Genomic DNA, 21,566 nt, shown 5'->3' on the forward strand with positions numbered 1-21,566 from the left:
GTCTAACGACCTTCATCAGGTCATTAGACTGATGAAGGTCATTAGACCATAACATGTAGTGTGCTCTGTCAGTACAAGCTTTATGCATTCAAGACTTCAGTGTGTAGCCTCGTTATTCTGAGATTCCTTTAAATATTGTCCTGTACAGAGAAAACCTAGACAACCATAGACACCTTAGCTTTTATTGATAGGTTGGCCCTTGGATGTCCACTGTAATTCAACTGTAGGAATGACAATAACTGGCAAAAAACACATTTTTCAATGAATTTTTTTTCCATTTACGTTTGTTTTGTCACAACGTCAAAGCCTTGCAATAATTGAATTAGGTTTTAGATGCAAAAAAGAGAAACTACTCAAACAGATATTTAAAATCAGATTACAACTCTGCTTGCATAGCTTTTTTTTATTTATTTTTTTTACCTTGAATAGGAACAGTGTACTATCAGAACTATTTGCTTTGTCTCTGTGCTGTTTGTACAGTTTTTTTTTCACTTGCACATGAATTGCCACCATCTGACTATCAATAATCATTCATGAATATTCATGAGAGTGTGATCAGCCTATTTACAGACATCATCACTGACCTTCTAAGACATTGCTGGGAATCTTGGTATGCATCAAATTCTCTTTACTGATTCTGGATAGTCAAGACACTCTATTACATTAGTTCTGGTGTGGCATTTTATACAGTAGCCATTAGAATTGTTTAACTGACTTTTCTTATTAACAATATGTACACTTTTTTTAATACTACAAATTAAGATACTCTGTTGCATAAGTGGTAGACGTTTATATTTATATTGCTTTATCAAACATTAGGGAAATGTGAGAACAAGCCAGGACAACAGGCATATCTTTTACATGTGCAGGGTGGTGCACGAAAGACCAGCCCAGCTGCCTGTCATGAGCACAAGTATACAGGCAGACACCAGTCAGTGCCTTTGGGCCTCTTTCTCTATCCCTGCAGTGTGCATCTTCCCCTGCTTTATTGAAGCCTGTGTCATCTCCATTTTCTGCCGTATGAGAGTTAACCATACAGTGCAAATGCAGGTGACATAGAATTCAATAAAGCCAGAGAAGACACATACAGCAGTGATAAAGTAGGAGCCGCACAGGAACTGGACCATGTTCATTTGCCACCTTGTATATTAATATATGTAATGCATTAATGAAAAAATCATATCGTAAAACGTAATAGTTTTTTTTTCTAAAGCACCACAACAGTAATATACAGTATATGTTATTTTAATTTCTAATTTAAGTTGTAGCCCCCTCTCCCAAGGTGTTTTATCCCCCTGCTTTCCATGCAGTTTGGTATAGCCCAGGAATTGTGGTTCCTACCCATTGTCAGACACCACCCACATACCAACCTAAATTGCCCAAACCAAAGTTTTAAGTCAGAAACAAAGATGTAAGGGGATCAAAAATCAGAAGCAATGGACAGCAGTTTAGAAGTGCAACCTTGCAGTAAAGAGCAATGTACACATTATTGCCAATGTTGTAAACTTGCAATAAAGCTATGGATTTGTGCATCCAGCAGAGTGATCCATTCTGGCTGTTACATTAGATTTTTAGTTGCTCTGTGGACAGTTAGGGACATGTACAATGTACTTTGTACAGTGCTGCACAAAAATACCAATGCTATATAAATGCATAATCATAGTTACATTCAATACATTAGTTAGTGCATGTGTGTACTGTAATGTAACCATATAGCCTTTCATGGTACTCATTTCTTCTGTAGTCCTCTGAGAGATCTCTTGGTAATCTTAACCTTCTCTGAGATCAAATATCCTGTGTGCAGACTAATAAATCTATTGGTATACCTGCAGGCATACAACTACTGCAAATAAAGAGCTACATTAAGGACTGAGCAACTTACAATTCCTCTAGATATCTACACTATGTTCCAAGCTCCCAAGCTCCTGAACGAATGTGCAGTGAGAAAGCAAATCTATAATACTTCCATCCATTAGTATTTCACCACAAGAACAAAAGTGACAAATCCCCTGTAGTTGCAAGTCACTACATCTCTTAGATAACAGTTTGACTAAATGCAGCTGAGAACAATCAGTCAGGTATGAATAGCAAAATACCAGTTTATAATGAAGATGAACTTATTCTTGAATCAATAAAAATGCTGACTGAATTCATAGCTTACGAACTCATAAAAGTTAAATGCAACATACCAAGAGGTGTAAGAACCTCTTTGTCCCAAGGCCAGGTGGCTACCCCAGCCAGCTCTTCTTCTGATGAATTTGCAAAGAATATGTTTAGCTGTGTTGATCCGGTCACATTGAGACGATGTTTCAGCTCATTTAGATCTAAGTAAGCCCTGCAACATAAATATTATTAATTATTATTTCATAACCCTCTCTCCGAAAATCAATTTATCAATGCGTCAGTGATAACAAAACCAAATAAATAATCTAGAGTCTCCAAAGAACTTTATCATTGACCATGAGGAAGGCCATCATTATTACCCAAATATAAATATCAAAAAGATTGTTGTTAATCATGAACCCAAAAACATAATCCAAATCCCCCAGCTTGAGAAAGGATCTTACTTCCAACTGATGCTGTATTTTTTAAATGCAATGTCAATATGTATAGGCATGTTTAAGTGCATTTCCCCCTTCTCTTATTAGTTTACATTTCCCCCCATTCACTTTCTAACGTTTATACAAAATACAGGTAAACACATGACACTGCTTTTTTAATTCTTACTTTATGTGTTACAATAAGAAACATACATTTTCCTTAACCACCAAGATGTAGACTTGTATTTAGTTTTTCTGCAATAAATCTACCTTTAATGTCATGGACAAGTCCTTAGGCTAGGTCCACACTAGACACAGTTGCAGGACGGACCCTGCAGTCCGGATCAGGGGAAGTACCCACCGTACTGCAAACTGACAGAAAACGTCTCCATCATTAGGAAGGAGTGGGAGGATTTTTTTGGGCCAATCATAAAGCTAGCTCAGGCTATCCGTTTTAACATCCAATTTTTGCCAGTGGAGCTGGAGATGCATTTTCTCATTGCTTTCACTACCCCCTGCGTGTATCCGTGGTCCTGATCCGTTGCGTGAAAATGCAGCAGATCCGGACCTTCCGTTCAGGTTTTGAAAACGGATCCCCGCAAACGCAGACGGATCCGTTTTTTACTTGGGTGAGGCTGGCGGCTATTTTCAACATTAGTATCCGGGACTCCGTTTTTCATCAGGTTTGAAAAACGCAGCCACGGATACGTTTCCGGACCTAGTGTGGACCAGCTCTTACAGCAAACCTGCCCTTAAAAAAAAACGAGGAGATAATTAATTGTATGTGTAGTACAAAAGGTAAATAGAAGATAACTAACATTGAATAGAGTTTCATATTTTTATTTTCATCTTATGGGATGTATTGCTAAGACTGTGATTTTGTTTATAAACTTTTTCATTCAGCTGCAAAACAAAGAAAAGTAATCGTCCTTTACATTTTTAGCTCTAAAATGTTATTAGTTGTCTATTCTGAGCCAGATAAAATTTATTTTTAGTTCTATGTATTTTTTAGGAGCTCTACAATGTTATTACTTGACTTTTCTGAATCAGGTAAAAAAAAAGTGTTTACTTTTTAGGGCATCCAGCTCATTTTCATAGGTATCATTTTTTTTTTAATACTCGCAGTATAGGCAAATAGAAAAGGACTTTAGACAATTTCTACCTATCTTTATCTCATCGCATGTTGCATCTGCTTTAAGAATTTCCTGGAACAAGGCAGAATAAATTTTTTTGCAATAATAGAAAGTTCCTATACTATACCCCATACTGAAAAACTGCCACCATAATGTTTGACTGACTGTTGGTGTGAGGTGTTCTAGAATGCTAACTGTATTTGCTATTCCAGATAAAATGAGACCTAAACTGTCCAAAATACTTTTCCCTTCTCAGTATAAAGAAAATGATCGCAAAATGGTAAAGGAAATTCAAAAATTCTGATATGTTCATTGATATTACTGTTTGGTAGCAAGGATGTCTTGCTTTACTACACTTGCATGAATTCCATTTTCTTTTTTTGCCTGAAGAACATCTCACTGTTGAGTCATGAATTATGACTTTAAGGGAGGCGAAATAGGCTCTTATGTCATTCAGTGTTTGTCTGGAATGTTTACTGACTTGGATGATTAGTCACTGCACCCCAAGGGTAATGTTGACATCCAGCTATTCCTGGGAATAATTACCACTGATGTAAGTCTTCTCCACTGGATAACAATGGCTGTCACTGTGGTTAAATAAAATCCCATTTACACAAAAATGGCTTCTAACAGTGTCCAGAGTGATATATTTTAACATATTTTGACTTGGACTTGTCTTTAAAAATGTCCTTTGATTGTGGAATGGAGATTGTACAGAAACTCTGTTGTCACTCTACTTTACTCTCAGGCCCCGTTTACACTTAATCAGTTGGTGTGCGTTAGTGTGCGTTAGTATGCGTTGGTACGTGTTAGTACGCGTTTTTTTTCCATAGCAGTGCATTGTAACAAAGATTTCAGTTAAAACGTGTTAAAGAGGAACTCCAGTGAAATGATGTAATAAAAAAAGTGCTTCATTTTTACAATAATTATGTATAAATGATTTAGTCAGTGTTTGCCCATTGTAAAATCTTTCCTCTCCCGGATTTACATTCTGACATTTATTACATGGTGACATTTTTACTGTGGGCAGGTTATGTAGCTGCTCCTAGCTGTTTTGGCTGTTAGAGGCAGCTGTAAACAGCTAATTCCTGTCTGTGAGCCTTGTTACATTGTAACAAACTGCCAAAAGTACCGCGGTACTCAGAGCTTCTTGTGGGAGGGGTTTCAGCACAAAATCAGTCATACAGCGCCCCCTGATGGTCTGTTTGTGAAAATCAATATATTTATCATGTAAAAGGGGGTATCAGCTACTGATTGGGATAAAGTTCAATTCTTGGTTGGAGTTTCTCTTTAAGTGTGAAAGGTGCCATAGGAAAACATGGGAATTAGTTTGAAAATCAGTGTTCTTTCCGTTTTAACTGAGAGCAACTGATTAAGTGTAAAAGGGCCCTCACATTAATCTTCAGCATATAGAGTATATACTTGCATCAACTGCATTAACTGCAAGTCAAGCCTGGCTGGGTCCAGTAAGTTGAATGCGATAATCAATAAAATTTGGCTAACTGTTTGACTAGTAGAAATTAGCTTTTTTAGCATATCAGCTATGAGTACTAGATAAGAAGAACTACATTGAAAAATAAATCATTTTTACAACCATTTACATAGACACGTATATTCATTTGTTTCAGACTCACTAAGCAAAAATGTTTCCACACTGATAAATATTAGACTGTAAGCTATGTTCACATAGCTCAATGTCACACAAGTAAACTGCATGAATCACCAAGAAATGAATCATTACTGTCATCACACATCAGTACTAACGGTTGTTTTCCTTGTGTCACCCGGCACTCGTAGTAAATGATGACTGAATTACAACTTCCTCAGTTATAAACCTACTCACTGACCAGCCCTGGATTTTATTGTAAATGTTGAATCTGATCTGTACTCATGGTGGTGCACAGCAATATTTGACTGGTAGCTAGTAGAAGTATAGAAGGGGGAGAAAGAGAGAAACCAAGAGTGAGGAAGAGAAGAGCAATTAAGAGAAAATAGAGAGAAGAAAGGAGGAAGGATGGAGAGTCGGTGAAAGGGAGAGAGAGAGGGGGAGAAAATAAGAAAGAGAGAAAAAAAGAAAGGGTGAAGAAAGCAAAAAACATATATCCTTTAGAAGATCAATAGAATACCCAAGCATCTCAGGGTGACCCAAAACTACCAGGGAAGTACAGGGGGACTAAAAGACAGGAAAACGCCCTCCTACTAAACAACAATTCCCAGTGTAGTTTGCCTTTTTATTGCTAGGAAAACACACTGCAATTTTCTGACAGATTTACTGTCAGATCGATTATTTCCTACAGGTCTGATCAATTTTTAAAAGTGAATGGAAAATCAAACTGTCGGAAATAATTGATCTGATAGTAAATCTGTTAGAAACTTGCATCATGTGTACCTAGTACAAAACAGAAGTTGCACAATAGGTAGAAAGAGAATCTGACACTAGATAAGCAGGTACCTTGTTTTGCAGTCTGTTTACCCTTGCTTACGAATCGATGGAAGCACTATCCTCAGAAAAGGCAGAAGAAAAATTGAGCACTAGGCAACTTTAGACTTTAATTATCCCCTTATGGAACAGGAAAAGTTAAAATGCAGACCACAAACCACAGTGGGGGTACAGCTTGCGGCCGAACAGCCGTTTCGCAAATAAGTTCTGTTTCTTCAAAGGTAAATGCTTTTTGAAAGGAGAAGCCATAACCAGCCTGTCATATCAAATAATGAAAGAAAGGAAGCAATGACCAGGTCAATAGACCAGCCTGTCATTTCAAATAACATGCTCACGCTGCTGACGCTCCCTCCTCATTGGTTGCTCACTCTACAGGTAGAGGAAGACCCTATTCAGCCAGTCACAGCAGCCCCATGAGCTGATTATTATTAGTAGGAGAGAGGTGCTGAAGAACGGGCAGAACGGACAGCGCAAATTTGATTAATTTTAATGGAGTTTTAATGGACGGGCAGTCCCCTGTGCAGGGCCCCCTTTAGGGCCTGGGGCAATTGTCCTACTCGCCCTCCCCCCCAAAGGCCAACTCTGATTACTAAACTGCTAATGAAGTTTCTACATATTACTAAATTACACTTATTTTTATGAAATAAAAAGCAGTTTGATTGACTCCTGGTAAATAACAGGGATGTAACTTGACTTAAGTGCCCCCCCATAACCCCCCATGACAGCTTAATGTGCCTCGCATCAGCTCCCCCTCATCAAGGGGACCCGGTCCTGTCTGTGGCAATCGCAAAGCAGAGCAGACCAGAGCATCATACATTAGCTCACTCATCTAGCGGTGTGTTGTGTCCTTCCTCCTCACTTCTCTCTTCTTCACCATAGCAGCTGTATAGTCTCCATGTGGCTCCCGTCTCTGCATATAACAGAGATGGGAGCAGCAGGGAGATACTGTGCAGCAGTTGTGGTGAAGAAGAGAGGAGTGAGGAGGAAATGTCGTGCTGCCAGATGAAGGTTATGCATGATGCTCCACTCTGCTCTGTACTTGCCACAGACAGGACCATCCCCCCTTAGCCTGACAGCAGGGGTTGGGGGGCTAATGTTATCCCTTAGCATAAGGGATTGGGACACCTTCAATCAGATTCAGCAGCTATTCCTAGTGGCGCAACACTTCACACTTTACTTACTTAATGTTATCCCTTGTCTGGGCTCATACAATGTATGCAAGAGCGGACTGACCATTCATGCGCTCGGGCATGGACCGAGGGCTCGTAGTCGGTGGGTGGGGGGGACACCAGAGCACTTTGAGGAGGAGGGGAGGCAGAGCAGTGAAGGTGGAGCGGTGGGCACAGTGGCGGGGAAGTGGGGCTCCCCCTTGTTTGCTCCCCCTCCGGAATTTTGACATGACGGCGACTGGCAGTTAGAGTTGGGCCGAACCTCCGATTTTAGGTTCGCGAACCGGGTTCGCGAACTTTCGCGGAAGGTTCGGTTCGCGTTAAAGTTTGCGAACCGCAATAGACTTCAATGGGGATGCGAACTTTGAAAAAAAAAAATTATGCTGGCCACAAAAGTGATGGAAAAGATGTTTCAAGGGGTCTAACACCTGGATGGGGGCATGGCAGAGTGGGATACACACCAAAAGTCCCCGGGAAAAATCTGGATTTGACGCAAAGCAGCGTTTTAAGGGCAGAAATCACATTCAATGCTAAATGACAGGCCTAAAGTGCTTTAAAACATCTTGCATGTGTATACATCAATTAGGTAGTGTAATTAAGGTACTGCTTCACACTGACACACCAAACTGTTCACTGAACAGAACAGGTATGCAGTGGCGGGTTCACTGAACAGGTATGCAGTGGTGGTTTCACAGAACAGGTATACAGTGGTGGGTTCACAGAACAGGTATGCAGTGGTGGGTTCACTGAACAGGTATGCAGTGGCAGGTTCACTGAACAGGTATGCAGTGGTGGGTTCAATGAACAGGTATGCAGTGGTGGGTTTAATGAACAGGTATGCAGTGGTGGGCTCAATGAACAGGTATGCAGTGGCAGGTTCACTGAACAGGTATGCAGTGGTGGGTTCAATGAGCAGGTATGCAGTGGTGGGTTCAATGAACAGGTATGCAGTGGTGGGCTCAATGAACAGGTATGCAGTGGCAGGTTCACTGAACAGGTATGCAGTGGTGGGTTCAATGAACAGGTATGCAGTGGTGGGTTCAATGAACAGGTATGCAGTGGTGGGTTCACTGAACAGGTATGCAGTGGCAGGTTCACTGAACAGGTATGCAGTGGTGGGTTCAATGAACAGGTATGCAGTGGTGGGTTCAATGAACAGGTATGCAGTGGTGGGCTCAATGAACAGGTATGCAGTGGCGGGTTCACTGAACAGGTATGCAGTGGTGGGTTCACAGAACAGGTATACAGTGGTGGGTTCACAGAACAGGTATGCAGTGGTGGGTTCACTGAACAGGTATGCAGTGGCAGGTTCACTGAACAGGTATGCAGTGGTGGGTTCAATGAACAGGTATGCAGTGGTGGGTTCAATGAACAGGTATGCAGTGGTGGGCTCAATGAACAGGTATGCAGTGGCAGGTTCACTGAACAAGTATGCAGTGGTGGGTTCAATGAACAGGTATGCAGTGGTGGGTTCAATGAACAGGTATGCAGTGGTGGGTTCAATGAACAGGTATGCAGTGGTGGGCTCAATGAACAGGTATGCAGTGGCAGGTTCACTGAACAGGTATGCAGTGGTGGGTTCAATGAACAGGTATGCAGTGGTGGGTTCAATGAACAGGTATGCAGTGGTGGGCTCAATGAACAGGTATGCAGTGGCAGGTTCACTGAACAGGTATGCAGTGGTGGGTTCAATGAACAGGTATGCAGTGGTGGGTTCAATGAACAGGTATGCAGTGGTGGGTTCACTGAACAGGTATGCAGTGGCAGGTTCACTGAACAGGTATGCAGTGGTGGGTTCAATGAACAGGTATGCAGTGGTGGGTTCAATGAACAGGTATGCAGTGGTGGGCTCAATGAACAGGTATGCAGTGGCAGGTTCACTGAACAGGTATGCAGTGGTGGGTTCAATGAACAGGTATGCAGTGGTGGGTTCAATGAACAGGTATGCAGTGGTGGGCTCAATGAACAGGTATGCAGTGGCAGGTTCACTGAACAGGTATGCAGTGGTGGGTTCAATGAACAGGTATGCAGTGGTGGGTTCAATGAACAGGTATGCAGTGGTGGGCTCAATGAACAGGTATGCAGTGGCAGGTTCACTGAACAGGTATGCAGTGGTGGGTTCAATGAACAGGTATGCAGTGGTGGGCTCAATGAACAGGTATGCAGTGGCAGGTTCACTGAACAGGTATGCAGTGGTGGGTTCAATTAACAGGTATGCAGTGGTGGGTTCAATGAACAGGTATGCAGTGGTGGGTTCACAGTACAGGTATGCAGCCAGGAACAAGCTAAGCCTAACTAATCTTTCCCTATGAGAGACAGTGCAGCAGCTCGCCCTACTCTCACTAATGCAGGCAGGCACACGAGTGACCGTAATGGCCACCGCTGCCTGCCTTATATAAGGGGGGTGGGGCTCCAGGGGCTAGTGTAGCCTAATTGGCTACACTGGGCCTGCTGGCTGTGATGTAGAGGGTCAAAGTTGACCCTCTATGGTGCATTATGGGGCGAACCGAACTTCCGCAAAAGTTCGCCTGCGGGACGCGAACGCGAACCACGAAAGTTCGCGTGGAACCGTTCGCAGGCGAACCATTCGGCCCAACTCTACTGGCAGTGTGCGGGACTTACCACATTTCTCTTCCAGTCGCCGGAAGGAGCTCTTGTGTGCCGCTAGTCTGGTCTTCAGTAGACCAGACTAGTGGCGCGCAGAGCTCATTCAAAGAGTTTTCTTTATTTTCAGGACTATGAACATTGTAGATTCACACTGAAGGCATCCACACTATGAATTAACACATGTGGAAGTATAGTACATAACCAAAAAAGTGTGAAAAAACTGAAAATATGTCATATTCTAGTTTCTTCAAAGTAGCCACCTTTTGCCTTGATTACTGCCTTGCACACTCTTCGCATTCTCTTGATGAACTTCAAGAGGTAGTCACCTGAAATGGTTTTCACTTCACAGGTGTACCCTGTCAGGTTTAGTAAGTGGGATTTCTTGCCTTATAAATGGGGTTGGGACCATCAGTTGCATTGTGGAGAAGTCAGGTGGATACACAGCTGATAGTCCTATTGAATAGACTTTTAGAATTTGTATTATGGCCAGTCAGTCTGAAAAATTAGGAAAACTTTGAAAGTGTCCCCAAGTGCAGTCTCAAAAACCATCAAACGCTACAAAGAAACTGGCTCACATGTGGACCGTCCCAGGAAAGGAAGACCAAGAGTCACCTCTGCTGTGGAGGATAAGTTCATCCGAGTCACCAGCCTCAGAAATTGCAGCTTAACAGCAGGTCAATGCCACACAGAGTTCTAGCAGCAGACACATCTCTAGAACAACTGTTAAGAGGAGACTGTGTGAATCAGGTCTTCATGGTAGAATATCTGCTAGGAAACCACTGCTAAGGACAGGTAACAAGCTGAAGAGACTTGTTTGGGCTAAAGAACACAAGGAATGGACATCAGATCAGTGGAAATCTGTGCTTTGGTCTGATGAGTCCAAATTTGAGATTTTTGGTTCCAACCCCCATGTCTTTGTGCGACGCAGAAAAGGTGAACAGATGGTCTCTACATGCCTGGTTCCCACCGTGAAGCATGGAGGAGGAGGTGTGATGGTGCGGGGGTGCTTTGCTGGTGACATTAATTCTACATTAAATGTTAATTCTACATTAAAGGCATACTTAACCAGCATGGCTACCACAGCATCTTGCAGCGGCATGCTAGTCCATCCGGTTTGCGTTTAGTTGGATCATCATTTATATTTCAACAGGACAATGACCCCAAACACACCTCAAGGCTGTGTAAGGGCTATTTGACCAGGAAGGAGAGTGATGGGGTGCTGCACCATATGACCTGGCCTCCAAAGTCACCAGACCTGAACCCCAATCGAGATGGTTTGGGGTGAGCTGGACCGCAGAGTGAAGGCAAAAGGGCCAACAAGTGCTAAGCATCTCTGGGAACTCCTTCAAGACCATTTCAGGTGACCTCAAGAGAATGCCAAGAGTGTGCAAAGAAGTAATCAGAGAAAAAGGTGGATACTTTGAAGAACCTAGAATATGACATATTTTCAGTTACTTCACACTTTTTGGTTATGTACTATACTTCCGCATGTGTTAATTCATAGTTTGGATGCCTTCGTTATGAATCTACAATGTACATAGTCATGAAAATATAGAAAACTCTTTGAATGAGAAACTGTGCCCAAACGTTTGGTCTGTACTCCCCCCCCCCCTCCTTTCTTTCCCCCCTTTTTCTTTGGTCTGCAGCTGGGGCATATATTTTGGCCTGCATTTGAGAGGATGCCTGAGGCAGTCTTTAGTTTTGACTGTTTTTTTCTAGCATTTTTGCTTGTTTGTTTTTGAGTTGGTTGGGCAATGCCTGCCCACCAACATTGATTCTATTCTAACTTAATTTAATTTAGTTTTTTTCTTTTTGGATTGACACCCAGAGGCCTGTTTGGAAATGTTCCTCTACGGGGAAGGGGGGAGGCGGGGCGGGGGGGATGAGTACAACATAGTTGTACTTTATATTTATTGTCCATTTGCTTTACCAGACACAGTTAGTGTTTTCAAATGAAAGAGAAAGGTAGAGTCCGGGCACCATGAGCTGCAATTACCACACTTTATTTCATCCCCAAACACAGACAGATACAGGTGTATAGGGCTGGTCTGACAGCCGTTTCACAAGCAGGCTTGCTTGCTTCCTCAGAGTCTCTGAGGAAGCAAGCAAGGCCGTTTCACAAGCAGGCTTGCTTGCTTCCTCAGAGTCTCTGAGGAAGCAAGCAAGCCTGCTTGTGAAACGGCTGTCAGACCAGCCCTATACACCTGTATCTGTCTGTGTTTGGGGATGAAATAAAGTGTGGTAATTGCAGCTCATGGTGCCCGGACTCTACCTTTCTCTTTCATTTGATCTGATGTACTTGGCTTGTCCGGAGGCACATTGAACCATCCACCAACCCCCACTCAGGTAGCCGTCAGCTACTAGTGCCGACTCCTTTTGCTCTTCAAGTTCACAGTTAGTGTTTTTCCCACAAGATGGCGCTGGACGGCGCTTGCGTCCACCCGGGTTTCACCATCCCTTTGGTGACGTGTTTTCACCTCCCATATCCGCACTGAGTGGTGGGGATGCGATGACACTGCCTGATGGGCGGGACTCAGCGGGGTGCGCACAGCCGCCACAGCTCATCTCTTTGTGTATTTAACAAAGTCACATGTGGTAATAGCAAGATGGCAGCTCTGATGACGCTAGTCAGCATGTGATCCCCGGTTCTGCCACCCTGCCTAACATCCTGCACTGCCTAACGTGATGCCACTGACGCTTTACAACTGAGCAAATCGTCTCTCTACGTCGGGGCCGAGCAACTAATATAGTCTCTGCTGTGATCATAACCAGCTATGGACTCCAAGATGGATGGGTGAGATCCTTCCTTGTTATATATTAACATTGTATGAGTGTACACTCACTGCAACTGATGTCCTGAGACACATAAATGGAAGATCTGTGGCTGCGATTTGGCCACTACTAGGAAAGGATGAACTACATACAGCAGGATTTGGGAAACCTATGAGGTTCTGCTTGAAGAGTTTTAGTTGCATGGTTCTTATTGGACTTGTATGACAATAACAGTGGCTTCAGTGAAACATAAGCTCAAAAACAAGTGTGCTTCACTTTTTTAAAGTTTCAGCCTTGAACTTTTTCAGTGGAATTAGACCCTATTCAGCAATCACTGGGGACGCCCAGTGTTGTTCGGACAAGAGTCAGTTAGTGCAGTGTGTGGGTGGCAGTTGATGTCCGGGGAACTTTTTGCCAGACAAAGGGTGATTTGGTTTTATGTGGGTTTTTGAGGGGTTGACTTGTGGGGAATGTTTTTGACACAATAACAATTATTGCTGTGTTTCTTTTAAAAGTATATTAATAAAACAAGTTTTGATATATCTTGATATATGGTTATTTTTGCGGTATCAGCCACGTGGGGGTTAAATGCCTAAAGTAAATTAGTTGCTTTTTCCATTATATACATAGAGGCATTCCCCCCCTCGTGGTTTTGTTTTCTGTCTTCCGTTTTTGTCTTTAGTGGTTGCAGACTGGACACACCGCGCCCCCATACTACATCATTGATTTTTCTTGTGTGTGTGTGTGTGTGTGCACTCCAAGAGATGAGCAGCACAAACCAAATTATATGCAATACTATGCAAGGCATGCACACAGCACTGGAGATCCCCAGTCTACATAAGAAATATATAAATACAGAGGCATGGTTCCCACTAGAATGTTAATAAAAACTAACATTTTTGCCTGGTTAAAGTAGGACTCACCAGATTGGGGACACTTTGGCGCAGTTTGTGAGCTTAAACGCGTTAAAGCGTAACCAAGAGCCCCTGCTATCCTGTTGTGTGCTGCAGCCCCTCTGTGTGTGTGCACACACATGTATATATATATATACATATATATATATATATATATATGCACACACACACACACACACCATATACTGTATGTGTATATATATATATATATATATATATATATATATATATATACATATATATATGTATATATATATATACATATGTATATATATATATATATATATATATATATATATATATATATATATATATATATATATATTGTGCTGTACAGAGAAAATGTCTGCCTGTTTCTGGTGTGAATTTGAAGACAATGGTCCTGTAAATTGACTGTTGTTGCACGTTAGCAACAACAATATCATGCAGATTTGTATGGGATCCAGGACTGATGTGTATTGGGAGAAGGATGGGCCTTACACAACACTCCTCCAAATCCAGGCCTGAGTCTGGCAGACGGAGGGTTAATTGGCTCACCTGCATGAATTTGCATAAGTACCTGCATCACTCAGTATGCAGTGGGCTGTGTGTTGGAGCAAAGAGGCTCCTGGGAGTCTGGCAGCAGGGAGGCTGCCAGGCCTACTGAATCAAGAGAAGCTGTGTGAGTGCTGGACGGAGTTGGACTCCAGTACCGAGAATCCAGGAGAAGCCTGGTTAGGTGAGTGGCCCAAGACTGCCATTAGGTTGTGGCAGGGTGTCACTCACAAGCCGGTGTGACTGCAGAAGGCAAGAAGGCTGAGCTAGAGTTGGCACAGGCGCAGAAGGTTGTATATTTTGTGTGTGACTACAACAGTACCGAATACCCACTGTGGTGTATTTCTGTTGCTGTTTCGACATTGTTTGACTGACAAAGTGATACCATTTTGTTTTAACACTAAAAATAATAATAATTCCTTTTTTTGTATAGCGCTTTTCTCCTGTTGGACTCAAAGAGCTTGCAAGGCAGCCACTAGAGCACTCTCAGTAGGCAGTAGCAGTGTTAGGGAGTGTTGCCCAAAGAACTCCTTACTGAATGGGTGTTGGCTTCGAACCATTACACTATCCAGCTGGATACAAGACTCACTGGCTTGTATATTGTGCTATGATCTCCTCTACCAATATGAGCTAAACATCTTAAAAAAAACAACAGAATACCACAATATATACAGGTCCTTCTCAGAAGATTAGCATATTCATTCAGAAATTTCTTTCTGTGTCTTACCCTCCTGCTTGAGGGTGTCAATGATGGCCTTCTGGACAGCAGTCAGGTCGGCAGTCTTACCCATGATTGCGGTTTTGAGTAATGAACCAGGCTGGGAGTTTTTATAAGCTTCAGGAATCTTTTGCAGGTGTTTAGAGTTAATTAGTTGATTCAGATGATTAAGTTAATAGCTCGTTTAGAGAACCTTTTCATGATATGCTAATTTTTTGAGATTTTGGGTTTTCATGAGCTGTATGCCAAAATCATCAATATCAAAACAATAAAAGGCTTGAACTACTTCAGTTGTGTGTAATGAATCTAAAATATATGAAAGTCTAATGTTTATTAGTATTAGTATTACAGAAAATAATGAACTTTATCACGATATGCTAATTTTTTTTAAGAAGGACCTAAATATATATATATATATATAATATATATATATATATATATATATATATATATATATATATATATATATATATATATATATATATATATTATTTTTTAATTTTTTTTTTTGGTTATGCTGTACTGCCAGTCAGTATGTTTTAGTGTAAGGGGTGAAGGGGTGTGAACAGAAAAAAAAATGGAGAATAACAGTTCCTCAGCTGCTTAATTAACTGTTCCCCCATTTCAAAAATATGTATTTGTTCCTAGCTTTCCTGAACTTTTCTTCCAGAGATGTCACCATAAATTCATATGATATTGAAAGATTATGGCCTCAGTAAATATGAAGCTGTAAGCTTCTTTTGTTTTAAGTAGTGTAAATAGCATTCACACACAAATCTCAGTAGTTTGTCTTTGTCAATGTTCTATAATATTTTTTAATAAATACCAAATCGCGTGTAAAAAACATCAACACATTATAAATTACAGAGCCTTAGGATTTAGTGGAGATACAAAGCGCTGCCACTTTCAGCCCCTTGGAGGAGCCATCCATGACGCCATCAGCTCTCCAGAGTGTTGTATAAATGCTTGCTGTAAAAATAATGATGTTCAGGAAGTGTTCTGGTATTGCGCAAATGTGACAGACATTTTTTGCTTTATGGTTAACTGATTTATAATCTTGCTATGTAGTTTCCTTATTGTAAAACTGTAAATTTTATTTTGAGAAGGGATGAAGACTATAGTATATACAACGTATACTTATAAATTATTACTGTTGTGACACAGATGTTTATTTTTGGTTCCAAAGATGGTTTACAGCAGAAAATAACATTATCATTGATTGCTGACTGTCCACCATTGTTTTGCTTTAACAATATATGTGTGACTCTGCACTAGACTGACAATCATATATGAAATACAGTGTCAGATCCTGCATTCTAAAAGTCTTTCTTCTGCCTCTCATATTTCCAGCAGTATTTTTCAGGGAAGCCCAAGTCCAGGCAAGTATGAACAGATAATAATGTACCTTAGCAAAAAGTGTTATCTATTGCAGTGCATTTCAGGTATAATAGCCACCTACCTATATTGTTTATCAATCTGGTCACATGAAGACAGATCTCCTGTTCTTAATAGTGAGAAGTGGTAGAATGCTGACAAAAGTGCTTTCATATAGAAAGAACTACTTTCACTTTTGAGTTTTGCAAAAGAAAACATTACTTTTGTATGCATGCTTTTTTCCCTGAAAGTGTGATGATTTGCTCAGCTGCCTGTGCAGGCAGGCAGCCTTTTGACCATTGTGTAGGTTTGCATGCTGCAGGACTCTGGAAAGAAGAGCTTCTGTCAGTTTTGCAGCTTGTGCTTGCAGAGGAATTTGCATACGTTGTCATGCAAATTGCCTGGCCACATTCATTGGAGGCGTGTACTATAAGTACTATGTCTTTCCCACAATGCTTCGCTGGTCATAAGGATTTCGTCCTATGTAACACTCCTGGTGGGGTGTCAGCCTTACTCTCTGTTTGAAGATCAGCTTAGAGTAATTCCTGGAAACTGTGCTAGGCAGATTTCCCTAGTGCAGTTAGGATTGTTTATCTGTTTTGTTTGTCTGTTGCGATTGTCCTGTCCCAGCGGTGGTCGATAGGAAGTCGTTCTGATCTCTGTTCTTGGAGCATAGCTGGTGCAGCCGTTGCTACCAGCTATCTCTTCTGTTCTGTCTCCTGGGATCGCGCTAGCCACTTTTCGCTAGCGCTGTGGATCCTTCTGTTCTGTCTCCTGGGATCGCGCTAGCCACTTTTCGCTAGCGCTGTGGATCCTTCTGTTCTGTCTCCTGGGATCGCGCTAGCCACTTTTCGCTAGCGCTGTGGATCCTTCTGTTCTGTCTCCTGGGATCGCGCTAGCCACTTTTCGCTAGCGCTGTGGATCCTTCTGTTCTGCTACTCTGTACCTGGATCGCACTCGCTTCTCGCTAGTGCTGTGGATCCTATCTCTCGCTTGTCCCTGTTTTCATGTGTCTGTCTTGTCTGCTACGAACGCTTGCTGTAGGCTCGGTGAGGTAACCGTTAAGCAAGCGCTCGCGTCCTCTGTTTCATGGCATTTGTGGAGGTACAGAGGATTGGTTCCTCTGCACTCCCCAGCGCCATCTGCCGACAGGAATTTCCCTCTACAGGTGCGTAGCACCTTTTGCTGGGTGCCTGCAATTACACGCTTGTGGAGGATTTCCGCCGTGTCAGCGCACGCGTTGTGCGCTGATCACGGAGAAAGTTCCACAATCGTTACAGAAAGAATCAAAAGGTAGGCTTCAAAACTCAAAGAAGAGTGTCCACTCAGGTGACTTTAGTGCACAAACTACTTCTCTTAGCAGTAGTTACCTGTGTCCGCTATGGAGCTAACCACTCACAGATTAGGTGCAACTAACCCCAATACAACATCCAGCAGAGTGCCACCTCTAAAAACAAGAAGAAATGCAGCATATCAATGAAAGGAGAGCGGAGGACACATGCCCTAATTCAAACAAAATGTTTTATTCCATTGTAGATACAACTCCAATATCATTTAGGCTGAACAATTCACATACATGAAAAAGGAAGGCTGCTGGTGCAGAGGTTGACAACTGCTTCATATTATGCTAACGCTTCATCAGGAAGACTTACCCACTCTTTGCCTTGACCTTAAATAGCATAAAACACATTAGTAGAGTTGGGCCGAACGGTTCGCCTGCAAACGGTTCCATGCGAACTTCCGTGGTTCGCGTTCGCGTCCCGCAGGCGAACGTTTTCGGAAGTTCGGTTCGCCCCATAATGCACCATGGAGGGTCAACTTTGACCCTCTACATCACAGTCAGCAGGCCCAGTGTAGCCAATTAGGCTACACTAGCCCCTGGAGCCCCACCCCCCTTATATAAGGCAGGCAGCGGTGGCCATTACGGTCACTCGTGTGCCTGCCTGCATTAGTGAGAGTAGGGCGAGCTGCTGCACTGTCTCTCATAGGGAAAGATTAGTTAGGCTTAGCTTGTTCCTGGCTGCATACCTGTTCTGTGAACCCACCACTGCATACCTGTACTGTGTCTGTGAACCCACCACTGCATACCTGTTCAGTGAACCCACCACTGCATACCTGTTCTGTGAATCCACCACTGTATACCTGTTCAGTGAACCCACCACTGCATACCTGTTCAGTAAACCTGCCACTGCATACCTGTACTGTGAACCCACCACTGCATACCTGTTCTGTGAACCCACCACTGCATACCTGTTCAGTGAACCCACCACTGCATACCTGTTCAGTGAACCCACCACTGCATACCTGTTCAGTGAACCCACCACTGTATACCTGTTCAGTGAACCCACCACTGCATACCTGTTCAGTGAACCCACCACTGCATACCTGTTCTGTGAACCCACCACTGCATACCTGTTCTGTGAACCTGCCACTGCATACCTGTACTGTGAACCCACCACTGCATACCTGTTCTGTGAACCTGCCACTGCATACCTGTTCTGTGAACCCACCACTGCATACCTGTTCTGTGAACCCACCACTGCATACCTGTTCAGTGAACCCACCACTGCATACCTGTTCTGTGAACCCACCACTGCATACCTGTTCAGTGAATCCACCACTGCATACCTGTTCTGTGAACCCACCACTGCATACCTGTTCTGTGAACCTGCCACTGCATACCTGTACTGTGAACCCACCACTGCATACCTGTTCTGTGAACCCACCACTGCATACCTGTTCAGTGAACCCACCACTGCATACCTGTTCTGTGAACCCACCACTGCATACCTGTTCAGTGAACCCACCACTGCATACCTGTTCAGTGAACCCACCACTGCATACCTGTTCAGTGAACCCACCACTGCATACCTGTTCTGTAAACCCACCACTGCATACCTGTTCTGTGAACCTGCCACTGCATACCTGTTCTGTGAACCCACCACTGCATACCTGTTCTGTTCAGTGAACCCGCCACTGCATACCTGTTCTGTTCAGTGAACCCACCACTGCATACCTGTTCTGTTCAGTGAACCCGCCACTGCATACCTGTTCTGTTCAGTGAACAGTTTGGTGTGTCAGTGTGAAGCAGTACCTTAATTACACTACCTGATTGATGTATACACATGCAAGATGTTTTAAAGCACTTTAGGCCTGTCATTTAGCATTCAATGTGATTTCTGCCCTTAAAACGCTGCTTTGCATCAAATCCAGATTTTTCCCGGGGACTTTTGGCGTGTATCCCACTCCGCCATGCCCCCCTCCAGGTGTTAGACCCCTTGAAACATCTTTTCCATCACTTTTGTGGCCAGCATAATTTTTTTTTCCAAAGTTCGCCTCCCCATTGAAGTCTATTGCGGTTCGCGAACTTTAACGCGAACCGAACCTTCCGCGGAAGTTCGCGAACCCGGTTTGCGAACCTAAAATCGGAGGTTCGGCCCAACTCTACACATTAGATTACCTGTCAGGTGATTGCAGTTACAAATCCTCTGGTTCAGGAAGTGCATGCCAGCCCACATAGATAATGGCCACCACAGCACAACTTCTTTGGCACCACCTCCAACCTGGGCAGTAGCCAATCAAAGGAGGGATTGCCCCACATATCATTACACATGTCTGCACTAAGCACTGTACTTCCACCCTAATGTCAGACCACCCACCACTAGTAGCTCGAATTACTACGCATCACTATATGCATAAGCAATGGGAAAGGCAGTCCGACCAAAATGACCACTGGCAGTAAACCACAAGGCATTTACATAAAATCTGCACAAGGAGTCATCTATTCAGAATCGTATTCTGTTCATAATACAGACTATGACAATGGTAGGGAATATATTGTGAGCTCCTCTGAGTGAATGTTATTGACAAGGCTATCTTGTTATCTACCAGGCTTTCAGCAGTACTTTTGTTGGATCACCAAATGAAGGGATCTGTACAGTAGAGATGGCCCGAACCTCAGATTTTCGGTTCACCTCCCGCAAACATTTGGTTCGCGCAAACTTTGCGAACCGCAATAGACTTCAATGGGGAGGCGAACTTTGAAAACTAGAAAAATTTATGCTGGCCACAAAAGTGATGGAAAAGATGTTTCAAGGGTTCTAACACCTGGAGGCGGGCATGACGGAGTGGGATAAACGCCAAAAGTCCTGGGGAAAAATCTGGATTGGACGCAAAGCAGCGTTCCAAGGGCAGAAATCACATTGAATGCTAAATTGCAGGCCTAAAGTGCTTTCAAACATTTTGCATGTGTATACATCAATCAGGGAGTGTAATTAGAGTACTGCTGCTTCAACAACAACAACAACAACAACAACAAATAACATTTGTAAAGCGCTTTTCTCCCGTGGGACTCAAAGCGCATAAGCATGCCTCCGACCATCGTGGTACAGAAGAAGAATTTTATAAGTCTGGAAATGCCAGGCTAAACAGGTGGCTTTTCAGTCTGGATTTGAATAGCTCCAGGGATGGTGCTGTCTTTACTGGGTGTGGCAGGGAGTTCCAAAGAGTAGGGGCAGCATGACAGAAGGCTCTATCTCCAGATTTTTTGAGGTGCACTCTGGGAATGACCAAGTTTATAGAACTTGCTGATCTGAGGTTGTGAGAGGTGTGGTGCAGCTTCAGCAAGTCCTTCATGTATCCAGGGCCCAGATTGTGTAGGGATTTGAATGTCAGCAGTCCAATCTTGAAGAGTATTCTCCATTCTACTGGTAGCGAGTGCAGTGAGCGAAGGATCGGTATAATGTGACAGTGGCAAGGCTGGTTTGTTAGCAATCTGGCAGCAGCATTCTGCACTAATTGCAGGCGACGCAGGTCCTTTTTGGGGAGGCCAGCATAACGGGCATTGCAGTAGTCCAGCCTTGATGTGATGAAGGCGTGGACTAGGGTTGGAAGATCCTCTGGGGGAATCAGATGTTTAATCTTTGCAATGTTCTTCAGATGAAAGTAGGAAGATTTAACTACAGATGAAATTTGGTTTCTGAAACTCAATTCCCCATCGATTAGTACGCCAAGGCTGCGCACAAGGTTGGAGCTGTTTATGTTCGAATTCCCAATCCTGATTGGTGTTGCTTTAGGATAGGGCTGTTTTGATGGAGAGTGCTGGCTTTGGACAAACAGGACCTCAGTTTTGTCAGCATTCAGTTACAACCAGTTATCATTTATCCATGCCTGTAGCTCAGCTAAACAAGAGTTTATTTTTGGGGTAGGGTCTGTTCCACCAGGTTTGAAGGACAGGTATAGCTGTGTGTCATCAGCGTAGCAGTGGTACGTCAGGCCATGACGTTGGATAAGTGTACCGAGTGGCAACATGTAGATTTCAAACAGCAGAGGGGATGATCCTTGTGGCACTCCGAATTGTAGAGGT

At 43.0% G+C, this 21,566-nt stretch overlaps 1 protein-coding gene across 1 annotated transcript in view; it reads right to left on the reverse strand.

Moving 5' to 3' along the window:
* Positions 1–21,566, reverse strand: part of PAPPA (pappalysin 1) — a 591,278-nt gene that overhangs the window by 395,583 nt on the left and 174,129 nt on the right. Inside the window, exon 3 of the mRNA XM_068248107.1 lies at positions 2,190–2,335. Within this exon, the coding sequence (XP_068104208.1) occupies positions 2,190–2,335 (146 nt within the window). The remainder of the gene's footprint in view (positions 1–2,189; positions 2,336–21,566) is intronic.

Source organism: Hyperolius riggenbachi, chromosome 8 (genome assembly GCF_040937935.1).
Source record: "Hyperolius riggenbachi isolate aHypRig1 chromosome 8, aHypRig1.pri, whole genome shotgun sequence".
In the NCBI taxonomy this organism is placed as follows: Eukaryota; Metazoa; Chordata; class Amphibia; order Anura; family Hyperoliidae; genus Hyperolius; species Hyperolius riggenbachi.